This window comes from Miniopterus natalensis, chromosome 14 (genome assembly GCF_054644295.1).
Source record: "Miniopterus natalensis isolate mMinNat1 chromosome 14, mMinNat1.hap1, whole genome shotgun sequence".
Taxonomy (NCBI): Eukaryota; Metazoa; Chordata; class Mammalia; order Chiroptera; family Miniopteridae; genus Miniopterus; species Miniopterus natalensis.
The window spans coordinates 37292398-37305113 of record NC_142094.1 but is presented as its reverse complement, the minus strand read 5'-3'; the positions used below and the strand labels follow the sequence as shown (position 1 = coordinate 37305113).

At 45.9% G+C, this 12716-nt stretch overlaps 1 protein-coding gene across 4 annotated transcripts in view; it reads left to right on the top strand.

The window, feature by feature from the left end:
- The window catches only part of CPEB3 (cytoplasmic polyadenylation element binding protein 3), a 127402-nt gene extending 120961 nt beyond the window's left edge, over nt 1–6441 (top strand). For all 4 annotated transcript variants that reach the window (XM_087824445.1, XM_087824444.1, XM_087824447.1 and 1 more), the window contains one exon: nt 4725–6441. In XM_087824445.1, the coding sequence (XP_087680571.1) occupies nt 4725–4952 (228 nt within the window). In that variant the 3' untranslated portion in view covers nt 4953–6441. The remainder of the gene's footprint in view (nt 1–4724) is intronic.
- The last annotated feature ends 6275 nt before the right edge of the window (nt 6442–12716 follow it).

Below are 12716 nucleotides of genomic sequence, written 5' to 3'. Positions count from 1 at the left end.
GCCTGCTGGTGCGTTTCTTTCTCACCCAGTCCAGACTGGGCCTGGTGGTACTTTTGATACGCAGTTCAGGACTTTTACCTTCCCTCAGTTCTTTTTCTTCTTCTGGAACTTTTGTAATTTATATATTAGGTTCTCCTGGATCTATTAAAATTTCTTGCCTTTTCTCGCTCTTGTCTAAATTATTTTTCCCCCCAGAGCTTTGAAATATCCCTTCCACTTGATCTCTTAGGCCGCTAAGCTGGATCTCATAGTGATTATCTTCTCTTCATTTCATCTGATAACTTAATTAGTCAAAAAGTCCCAGTTTAAATATTTTAGCTTCTTAATAATAAAAACGTTTGGATACATTCAGAAGTATTGAGGAGAATATAATGAACCCATAATCTAATTACAGGTTATCAACATGCAAGTGTTTCCATCACCCAGTTTCAGTAACTGTCAACTTGCAGCCAACCTTGTTCATCTGCACCTCTGCTCTCCCTCCCTCACCCAGACATCGTATCATTTCATCCTGAGATCATTTAGTTAAATAATTCAGTAATATCTCTTAACAAGAGTTCTTTAGAAAACAACGCTGGGAGGACAGGGTTTCCTTTTGCGGTGATGAAAATGTTTTGGAACTGGGGAGAGGTGGTGGTTACACGACATTGTGAGTGTGCTAAACACCCCTGGATTGTTCACTTTTTTATGACTTTAACCTCAATTTAAAAAACTAATTTATGCTCTTAAGGAGAAAAAACCCGGAGGGAAAAAACCCACATAACCACATTACTGTTCTTATACCTAAACAAAAGTAACTTTTTTTAAATGGAATTTATTGGTGTGACATTGGTTAATAAAATTATATAGGTTTCAGGTGTACAATTCTGTAATACATCATCTGTATATTTATTGTGTGTTCACCACCCCAGGTCAAATTCTGGTTTTTGGGTTTTTTTTAAGTATTACTGGAAAGTCTCCTTTGTGCTAGACTTGAATCTCCTCAAGTGCCCATAGTGTACATGCTGTAAAGGGCTGTTGTCTCTCTCCCCAGCGCTCCTTCTTCTTCGCTGAGTGTGAATTCTATTCTTTCAGACCAGCCTTCTCGCAGACTGCTGGATCCCTTTTCTAGGCTTACTGGGGCTCAGGTCTGGTTGCTGGGACACCCTGAGTATTGGGGCCTGCCTGGTGGTAGAAGCAGAACAGTCCTCAGCTCGTGGGCTGGGGCGGAAGAGCAGGCCGCTCCCAGTTCCCTGGCTGCCCTGCCTCTACCACAGTCCGGCCTCAGGGCACAGAGGAGAGGAGTCAATGGGCTCCTTGTGGGCTTTGAAGCAGGGAGATGAGGCACCGTTAGATGCACTAAGCCTGTAGCTCCCTTCCCCTGGGAATCTATAATCCCCGCAGACCACTTTCTTCCCCCGACCTGCCACTGTCCTTTGCTCCAGGACTCCGCTTGAAGCTAAGGAGAGATGCTGACCACGGCAGGGCGATACAGGAAATGCCAGATGAGCAAGGTGCAGTATTAAGTCCAAAGGAGGAAGGAATAGATCCCTCTGGGACTGAAATAGTTAAGGAAGGCTGGGCTTTGCATTGATTTTCGACAAGGTTGCCAAGATCATTCAATGGGTAAAAAATAGTCTCTTCAATGAACAGTGCTGGGGCAACTGGATGTCTACATGCTAATGAATGAAGTAGACCCCTTCCTCACACAGTACACAAAATTTACTCAGAATCAATCAGCCTAAATATAGGAGCTAAAGCTATGAAATTCTCAGAAGAAACCTAGAGGTAAATCTTCATGACCTTGGATTTTGCAGTGTGTTCTTAGTATCAAAAGGAGTTGTCACAAAAGAAAAAAATAAATTGGACTTCATAAAAATTAAAAACTTTTTTGCCTCAAAAGGCATTATCAAGAAAGTGAAATATAACTTATAAAATAGGAGAAAATATTTGCAAATCATATGTTGATAAAAGCCTAGTATCTAGCATATATAAAGAACTCTTACAGCTCAACAATAAAAAAACAATCCAATTTAAAAATGGTCAAAGGACTTGAAATAGACCTTTCTCTAAAGAAGATACGCAAATGGCAAATAAGCACATGAAAGGATGCTCAGTCATTAGTCAGTAGGGAAGTGGAAATCAGAACCACGGTGAGGTACCTCTTCACACCCATTAGGACAGAAGGAATGACAGGAGTGAAAAACAGCAAGTGCTGGTGAAGATGTAGAGAAATTGGAGCCCTTGTACATTGCTGGCGGGAATATAAAATGGTGCAGTCCCTGTGGAAAACAGTTTGGCAATTCCTCAAAAAGTTAAACATAGAATTGCCATGTACCTCAGCTGTTTTACTCCTAGGTACATACTCAAAAGAATCGAAAACAGGTATTCAAACAAAAATATATACATACATTCATAGCAGCACCATTCACAGTAGCCAGAAGGTGGAAACACCCACCGTATCTATGAGCGAATGAGCAAATAAGATGTGGTATATACATGCATGAGCAATGGAATATTATTCAGTCGTCAAAAGGAGTGAAGTTCTGCTGCATGCTACAACATGGATGAACCTCAAAGCATTATACGTGAAAGAATCCACATGCAAAAAGGGCACATATTGTGTGATTCCATTTATATAAAATATCCAGAATAGGTAAATCCTTAGAGAAAGCAGATTGGTTGTTGCCAGGGAGAGGTGGGTGAGTAATGCTTAGTGGGTATAGGGTTTCTTTTTGGGGTGATAAAAATGTTTTGGAATAGATAGCAGTGGTTTACAACGTTGTGAGTGTATTAAATGCCATGCATTGTTCACTTTAACATTGTTAATTTTATGTCAAGAAAGAAAAATAAAAGATTGGGCTTCATTGGGTACATGAAATTGTTGGGCTGGCTGGGCATTCAAGGCCAGCAGTTAAGGTGGGAAGAATGTGCACTGAAAATGAAGACCAGGTAGAGTTTGAGTCGGGAGAGAGATTAGGGCAAAAATGAAGTCTCCTCCTCATAACCGAGCCATAGGAGACGGAGTAAGCGCCCTGTTACACTAAGGCAGCTGGGCTGGGGAGAATCTGGCTTCGACCAGGAGAGGAGCCTTGTAAAGGAGACTGTGGAAATGTCAGCAGGTAGATAGGAGAGTTGGACCGGGGAGGCTGGAGTTGGGGGGTCAGCGCAGAGGCCATCGATACTGAACACACCAGGCGCGTGTCACGATGGCCTAGACTAGAGAGGAAGCGGCGGGAGTAATAATGCTTGGTGCTTCTGCTGCGCCAGCCCTGTTTAAGTGGTTTCATTCACTTCATCCCCAGCAGAACCATGTGAAGTACAAAGTCTCCTTTTCCTCAGTGTGCAGATGAGGAAACAGGCTCAGAGTGGCTGAGAAACTTGCCTGAGGTTGCACAGCTGTTAACTAGACTTGAACCCAGGCAGGTGACCCCAGAACCCTACTACAGTTTTAATTATAATGCAGAGGTAAACGTGAGAGATTTGTTTGAAGCCCACTTACTACCTTGTCAGGTTGAGGGTGAGGAAATAGGAGGACGGGAACTGGAGCCAGAGTAGAGACATTTCCCCGCTGGTGACCGGGACCGGCACAGTCTGCTCAGGTGGGCCTTCCAAGTAGAGGCATCCGGCGGGCCAGTGGACCTGAGGACTAGAACTCATGGCCAGGGACAAAACTCGAGAGGCGGCCAGCCAAGAGGCTCAAAGGAAGGAAGAGCCAGGGAAGTAGTGTCTAGTCCTGGACAACTCCCATCTTCCCTGCTCACCCCTCCCTCCAGAACCTCCTGGCTGCATCCAGAGGCACCTAAATTGTCCTGTCAAAAAACTGTGGGTCCTAGTCGCCACGGCCCCAGTGGCCACAGGGGTTGCTCTCTCCAGTGACTCTGGAGGTCGTTGTGGGAAGGAGCCTGATGGCAGACTCGTCACCTTCCTGCTAATTTCTAACATTTGAGATGAAAACATTAATGATGCTCCTTGTCTGAGGTTCTAGGGGAAGGGGCCATGGGGGAAAGGTAGCTTCTGTTCCTGCTTCATTTCTAGAGTATAAAATGCCCCCCTGAAGGGCTGGGATGAAAAGTTCCCTAGTGAAGCTCCCAGTCTTGGGGGAGATTAAGGCAATCAAGTCCAAAACATGAAAGAGCCTCAATTACTATAGTAGCTTCTTAGCATCTCACTAGTCCCCTTCTCCCTCCAGCCTCCTGGGTACAGTCCTGGGATGTTAGCCGTGTCATTGAAACACGAAGGCCAGGCCTCGTGGCTGTGTCGCCCTTCAGCTGCCTTGCCCATCCCCACGTGGCTCCTGCCAGACCATCCCCAAGCACGCGCCCTGCATTCGCCTGCTTCTGGGCTTTGTCCCAGCTGGTTCCTCTCCCCGAAATGCCCTTCCTTGTCCCGCATTGTCAGGTGCTGCCAGGCCTTCAGGATTCGGCGCAGGTGCCACCTCTCTTAACCTCACCAGCACCCTTTGAGGTAGACACTGTTACACCCACCTCACAGATAGACGTGTGTGTGCGTGTGTGTGTGTGTGTAAATGTCATACCCACTTTACAGATGCTCAACTAGAGCATACGAGGCAGAGTGGTGAGAATTTGCCTCCAGCCACACAACTAGTAAACGGAGGGAGCAGATTCCGAAGCCCATGCTCCCGGCTACCTTCCGACGCGAACTGAGTCTCACTAGTGTCCTGGAGGCTCTGGAAGGTGCGGAAGCCTCGCTCAACCCTTTTTTTGTCTTTCCTTTGGGCCCAGGTGGAAGTGAAGCCATACGTGCTGGATGATCAGATGTGTGACGAGTGCCAGGGCACGCGCTGCGGCGGGAAGTTCGCCCCCTTCTTCTGTGCCAACGTCACCTGTCTGCAGTATTACTGCGAATACTGCTGGGCGAGCATCCACTCCCGCGCCGGGCGGGAGTTCCACAAACCGCTGGTGAAGGAGGGAGGCGACCGCCCTCGGCACGTCCCGTTCCGCTGGAGCTGAGCCCAGGGCAGCCCGGCCACAAGTACTGGAGTAGCTGACGAGGGAGACGAGAGGGCACTGCCTCAGGGCTTACAGTGTTCTGGAAATCTGTGCATTCGTTCTCGATTTTTAAAGAAGAAATGGGTCTTTTTATTATTATTATTTACAGTCATATTACTGAACTCAATGTCCAGTATAATGCAGAACTGCAGAGTGTCTAACGGTACTGATTTGCACTTTGATTCACACCTTTGTCTGCTTGGTACCTTCATTTCTTATACCTGATCTGTCACTCGTGACAGTGCGTAGACTGCCATTCTCATCAGCGGCCATCAGGTTGATGTCTGTGATTTTTTTGTTTGTTGTTGTTGTGTTGTTGTTCCGATTGTTTTTGAACTGGAGCATGCACTTATTTTCAGAAACTTAGAGAGTTGCCCCTAGGAGAAGACTTACCAAAGGTAATACTCGCGAGTAGGTGGCAGATGTAGCAAAAACTTCACAACAATTCAGCAACCACTAGTTGGGGTCATTTAGAGTAAGGATAACCCTTAATGAAAATAAGCCTTTAGTTGCTCTCTGTTTTGACATGTAAGGATACCTCATAAGCTGAATCCTTATTTTTCCTTCATGTTCGATTTTTGTTTTGCTAAGGATTTTGGTTAGATCTTTTAGTGTTATGTAAATTTATGCTGCAATAGCTTTTGCTGCTATTAAAATGGTATTATTAATACCATAATACTCTATTCAGGCTAAGGTATCAATGAAAAAAAAACCCAACAACACACTTCTGCGATTTAGGGGTAGAATCAGCTGCCGAAGGGAGATCAGAGTAGACTTCAGAAAGCTTCGACGGAGGCCACTGTTTCCGACTGCATGTTTACTTAATCAGGTTGCTGCATGCAATAAATTTTATATCCAACGTCTAGTATAAAACCTTCCCACAATGCACAAATTAAGAATCTATATAAGCTATAAAATACTGATTTTTTTTTTAACAAAAAAACAAAAAAAAGATTTTTTTCATTCAAAGAATTGGTAATTGACCAGAGGAAGGCATGTCTCAATAAATGGAATGCTCCTGAAATTAGGAAGAGTCCATAACAGAATGACCTATATTACAACCAATATAAAACCTAGGTGTAGGATATTCTTAAAGCAAATTCGTGGATGGTAGATGAAGTACTTTGCGGTGCTCTGTTATATATTGTGCAATTTATTTTATATAGTAAAGTGATTATGTCTAACTGTGATCAAACTTAACTGTTTAAAGCCTCTGTGTCAGACGTTCATGAACGTGACTGTTCATAACCGATATACTCTTAACTAACACATGAGCTCTTAGTTACAACCTCCTAGTGCTTGCACCATTTTACATAGCTTCAGACCTTGTCCAGAAAACCAAAGAGCTCATCTTAGCTTACAAACACTAGGAATATATACAGTATATAGAGATAAGTTGTCAGATTGACAAACTAGGCACATTTTAAGAAAGTTGCGTGGTGGTGATGCTAAAGAAATGTCTGTACAAAATACGATGGCCTGGGTGTGGGGTTGGTTGTCTGGGTGAGAAGTTAACTACTTAATTCCCTGGATTTATCCTGTAAAGCTTGAATAGAACTAAGACCTGCTAATACTACCGTGGACATTTTTTTAGCATTCACTCTTGGGCTGCAGATAGTAATATATAAACACACACAATGATTGTGACTATGTAGATTTTTTTTTTAATCTTCTTCCTGTGTTTTGGAATTCTGGGGACAATCTGACTGGATATGACACTGCAGAATAGATTTAAATCGCTGTGTTTTATGTGCTGTGATGTCCTTGTGCTGTCTTAAGTTAATATTGCTTGGTTTTCGTCCCATTCTGTTTTGTTTCTCCAGCGTTTTGTTGCAATTACCAGCTCTCAAACTATAGTTTGTTTTCAAAAAGGAAAAACAAAATAGTTTTTTACTGGATTAAAAATGCTTATTAGAATTCTCCCCTTTTGAGGTTACCTCTGGGCTTTTTGGTAATAATTGCTTTTTTCCAGCCCAGCTGTGGTTTTCTGTTTGTTTGTTTTTTCTATGTTTGTGGTTTTTTTTCATCTGTACAAGAAATTTTGTTATGCACTACTACTTTTTGTATTCTAGACAGTTTTCAAAAGTTGGCTGAAGATTTTTTTCGTTTGTTTGTTTTTAAGGAAAAAGGCATGCTTTCTGACTGACATGATCTTTTGCAATACCTCAATTTTGAAATATAGGAGAGAAAAATGATATTTTCTAAGTAAGTTTATTCAGAAAAATATATATTAATTTAATTCTGCAAGAAAAATGATTTAACAGATGGGTAACTTTATTTTTTTCATGCTTATTTGTGTTTTTTGAAAATGAAGAAGTTAGAGCTTTATAACTATAATATTAAAGATCATATCTAACCTACAGAAATCTACCTAATTATGTGAAAGAAGCAACACTTTTTGAAGAGGCACCCCTCTTTCATGTACTAAAATAACACTGAGATTAAAAAATAAAAATAAGCTGGAAGATTGGACAGCCTAAAGCTTACCATGAAAGCGAAAAAACATTGTCATGAAGAATAGGTTACAAAACAACTCCATTTGGTGCTGAAAGTTGTGAATAGATGGTGGAAACGACTTTCCCTTAATTTGTATATTTATAATCAAGCGTTGATTGTGCACGACTGACCAGGATTGTGAAAGAGTTCTTCTGTTTGTATTTTTTTAAAGAGAACTTTTTTAGTTTATTAAATTATAACATGTTCCCTTTTGTTTTGTAAATAAATGTGCCCCCCCAAGTTGTTAATGTTATATTAAAAGAGAGGGTCCTTCAAAAAAAATTATTTTTTAAAACACAGAGGTGTTCTGACCTGCAACTTGACTGGGAAGCCCCTGGGTATCACAGGTCCTGTTGTGGCCTTTCCTTGATGTGACACTTGAACTAGTCGATTTTTTGAAGGCTATAACCTAACCTCGACTATTTGTTGTTATGTGCAATACTGTTTGTACTGTTTGTATAAAAAATAGAAAAAAAAAAGAAAAGAAAAAAGGCATAAATCTTTATTGCAGATTTATTTTCATTGCAAACTTTAGACATTGTGATTCACTGAAATCATTTTTCTACTGTCAAATATGTACCTTTTCTTCATGCTGGTATTTTTTCAATAGTAATGTAGCCTTTGTACTGAGACAAATTTTCATTGTTATTTTTAGAAAGATTTTTTGCTAAGAAAAAAATTAAACATATTTACATATTTTTCATTTTATTTCGTATTTTCTTTAAGGAGTGCTTTCTCAATCATTAATAGAGTTGTTTCTGGGAGGGACTTTCATATCTGGTCAATGTCATAATATTATTTTGTATTTTTACTTGGAATAAATTAATTTTATGATGCTAATTCTTTAAAAGTTTATTTTTTTCATTTTCAGTTATTTTTGAAGCTAAAACCTTTGTAATATTGTTACTAAAGTGTCTAGTTTTTTGAAATGCAAAGCTTTATGTATTAACTTGCTGATGTGGTTTACAATAGTGTGACAACAATGAAAATGGTTGGTTATGTAAAGTGATTGGAACATGTAATGAATAATTGGGTAATAAAATGACAGAATGAGCAGAACATGTGAGATTTTGACAAGCCTTTTCCTTTGTTACAGTGGTTTAGTGTAAGATTAGGGATGTCACAGTACAGTTCTCTAGGGATGTCACAGTGGATTTATACAACACCAGGTGCAGCCAAGTCTGTGGCCCTGATCATGAAGTCACCCTAGTGAAATACCACCAGGTGAAAGCCTGGCCAGGTCAACAGAATGACTCATCCATTGCTTTTCCCCCTAACTCTTCATCACGTCGTGTGTGTGTGTGTCTGAATCTGCCACCAACTGCTGTCCATGGGCGACGGTGCCTTTCACCCAGGCCACATCTTTTCCATTCATCCACAGTGGTGACGTCTGAAGAGTAAAAGGAAGTTGCCCAGAGGACACCGCCTTCTGTGTCGTTGCCTTTAGGCTTGGATTGTAGCCTCTCCCGAGTCGCCCCTGTGCGGCTTGGGTGGTAAACTGAGGAAGCACCCTCAGCCGTCACCACTGTATGTGGACAGTCTCAGACTCCGCCCTCCTTCACCTCCCACCTGCCCCTGTAACGGTGCCCCTCGTTTGTCCCTAACTGTCCCTTACTGTGGCGACACATCTGACGACACTCTGAGCATGATCTGTCTGCCCTCCTGCTGCTTTTCCAACACCCACCTCACCTCGAAGCTGCGCTGCTCAGGCAGCGTGCCATTGGAATGGCACCTACAATAAAACCAAACCCAAACCCACACAGCTGCAAAACTGGTGTTGCGTAAACAGAACATCCGATGACTTGCTCTAGACGGACGGGGTGTTTCTGCTGGTCCTTGATGGCCTCTCCCAGTCCCGCTGCGGCCGAGGCGAGGTGATCAATAACTCGGAGAAACGTGTGTCCAGAGTCGGCTTTTGGGTATGCTCTATGTATTCAGTTTTGTAAATAATATATAGATAAGATCAAGTCGTGATGTAAAATTTTAACTCAAATTGGGTATCACTGGTTGGAATTTTACATTAACTTACAAATAAGTGATTAGGAACAGAAGAAACGAAATTGGAAAATTCTTGCTTAGTGGTATAAAGATTATGCTTAGATTTCTGCTTATATCTTGTGTTTTATAGCTTGTTAGTGAGGCATGGGCTAATGCAGAATGTATTGCATTTATGCAATTAGCAAATAACTGCTAGTTTTACTTTTATCTATTGTATTAGCAACAAAATGGTATTTAACTGGGTAAAGCTCCTACCTAAATATTTGAGTATTGTGACATCTCTACTTGCAAGGTTTGAGTGAAAGATTAGTCACAGATTAGTGAAAAAAAAAGTATCTTTTGTTAAAACTGGCTTATTTGTATGGATCGTTGCTTTTTCCCTGGTTTGTATGGTATGTCAGCTAACATTTTCTGTTTGTTTTTTTAAATAATAACCAAACTTCTCTATCTCAGCTGCAATAGTGTTCCATTTTACCACAGAGTATTTTATAATTAATGCTGTTGACTTTATACCCCAAAATGGGTCAAGAAGTGTGGATATGTGATTCGGGGGTGTTTAAATTTGTATGACGACGAAGTTAATCGCCACAAGTAGAAAACTCGGGTGCTAACACAGGATAACTTCTGCTCTCTTTTCTTTTCTGGATATAGTTCTGTTGGGGTATAAAGTATTAGGTATTTGTATTTTTGCTGTCAAAATAATGGACATAACTTTTAGAGTGTTCACAGCTAAGATCTCTGTATTTGTTTTTCAACTAACAACTAATTTTAAATGTATTGTATCTTTTATTACCTGTTCTCTTAGATTGTTTTTGCTAGTAACCCTTACTCAGCTTCTGCCTTTGGGGCTTGGACTAATATTGCTTGTACGGAACTGCAGTACTGTGACTAAACATGGAGCTCGATGCAGCTATTGCTTACAACTGCTTAAACTTTGTAGTTTGGACTTCATTTTTTTCTGTAATAACAACTTATTAAATCTAGTTGTATGAAGTACTGACGCTTGTCATCCTTTGCATTCGCTGAGGAGCAGCTGGCCCATGCGGGTTGCACCTGGGAGCAGGAGCGCGTTCAGTTTGCTCCGTGAGCTTTTGGAGGGAGGGGGGCAAATTCCTTTACAGCAGATGAAGCCCAGAAATTGTCACCTGTTCTCTGTCCCAGACACCACTCACACCCCCACTCCAGCGCGCACACCCCCACTCCAGCGCGCGCACCCCAAAAAACCACGCGTACCTTTGAAGCAGGGAGCTAGGTGGTTGGTTGACTGCGAACCTGTTCAGTGCAAGGGGTTTCCAGGTGCGGCTGGTTTTTTAATGCCCGGCACTTGCCACGTGAGACCGATTTTCAAAATCAAAACCGGGAAAGTCGATGGACGCGTAAGTACGTCCCCTTCCGCCTTGTTTTCTGCACGAGGCTCTCCGATCATTTCAGAAAACGGGTGTTTTTAAGATCCCGTGTCGCTCGGGACGCGCGGACGCCCTGGCGGCGCCAGCGGAACCCTCCGAGACCCCGGTCACGCGTGGCGGCCGGAGGCGCCCTGGGAGCCGCTGGCACGGGCAGGTGCGGCGCCCCGCGCCCCGGTGGCCTTCACCGGCTTGGGGCGGGGCGCGGCGCAGGTGTTTTTAAACTCCCGGGGCTTTCGGCCCAAGACCCAGCCGCGCGTGGGCCCCGCGGGTCCGGGCGGGACTTCCCGCCTCTGCGGTCACCGGGGCGCCGGGGGACGGGACTCGCGCCCGCGCAGCGCTCGGGCCCTTGGCGAGCCCCGCTGCCGGGAGGGAGGGGCCCTGAGCTACCCCCCGGCCCCTGCGGTCGGCTGCGGAGTCCACGGGCTCCCCCGTCCCCAGCTCGGGCCACGGCCGCGGCGCCAGGCGCCGCACAGGCTCCGCCGCCGCAGCCTCCCTCCCGGGCTTCCCCTCCCCGAGTCTCCTGCCTCGCGCCCCTTCCTGGGGCCGGCACCCAAGTCCGCGTCCCGGGTCTGCCCCCTCCACCCAAGGTGACCCTGCGTGTCGTGGTGGCCCGTCCGCTCCCCGCTGCAGCCCTGCAGGTAAGCTGGCCAGGGGCCGGGGGGCCGCGTCCCTACCCCCCCCCGGGCCTGGAGGGGCGCCCCCGGCTCCGCCTCGCTGCGCGCAGGCTTCCGGTGCGGGGCCTGGAGCCACGGCCGGAGCCTGGGCCGCGGGGGTCAGCCCCGCACATTGGGGGCTTGGCATCCCCCCAGGAAGGCGAGAGGACTGTGTTTCAGGTCCCTCTTCTGTTTTATTTTCTAAAAATGTATCACACTCTGCGCAACAAATGGCCCCTCCTCCCCGGCGGCTGGGCTGACCGGCCGCACATTCGTCCCCTAGCAAACGGCTCTGAGGTCCCGGCTCCTGGGGCGGGTGGAGGGAGAGGGGCGCACGACTGGCGCCTTGGTGACGAGCGGCCCGTCGTCTCCAGGAGTGAAAATCCGGAATCCCGACGGTCCCGGCGCGCGGGCCGAGCAGCCGCCGCGGGGGGAGGGGCGCGCGGCCCGCACGCGGTCTGGGCGGCCTTCCCTCGGGCACTGCGCTCGGGGTGCGGGACTCAGCCCCGTGCTCTCAGCCGAGCGGCCGGGGCGGGGTCCCGCCGCCCGTCGAGCGGTCGCGGGGGGCCGCCGGTTCCTCCGCCAGCGCCGCTCAGCGGCCGGGACTCTTCACAGCCGCGCACGGGGCTGACGGGCGGAGCGAGGTCACCTGCAGCCGGAGCGCGCAGAGGCGGCCCCTTAATACAACCACGGACTCGGGTCGACAGCCTAGGTTAATAGGGGGCGCAGGGGGCGGCTTCGGGCGGAGCGGCCCGCGGGCGGGGAGTCCGCGTGGGGTCTCCGCGCTGTGAGCGCTTTTCCTCCCCCGTCCCGGCCCGAGTAAGTCCCGGGGGGGGGCGGCTTTGGCTGCAGCCTGGCTCTTGGAAGTTTCTGCCTTTTGTCAGATAAGGGGAGCCCTGAAAAAGCTGCTTTTTGCATCTGTCGAATCTCAAATGTCTTCCGTTTAAAATTATCTTCATATCAACTCGGGGCGTCCGAGTGGGTTCCCGCAGATAAGTGGCTGGAATGAAGCTGTCACTGGGACAGATACCTGAAAGTTTCCTTTATTCTGGGCTGTTACATGGTGGTGTGGAGGGGATGTGATTCTGAGTTCGGGCATTGTGTGTATTTAGATCAGAGGTGGGGGACCTCGGGCCGCGGCTGTGTAGGCCCCGGGAAATCATTTGCTCTGG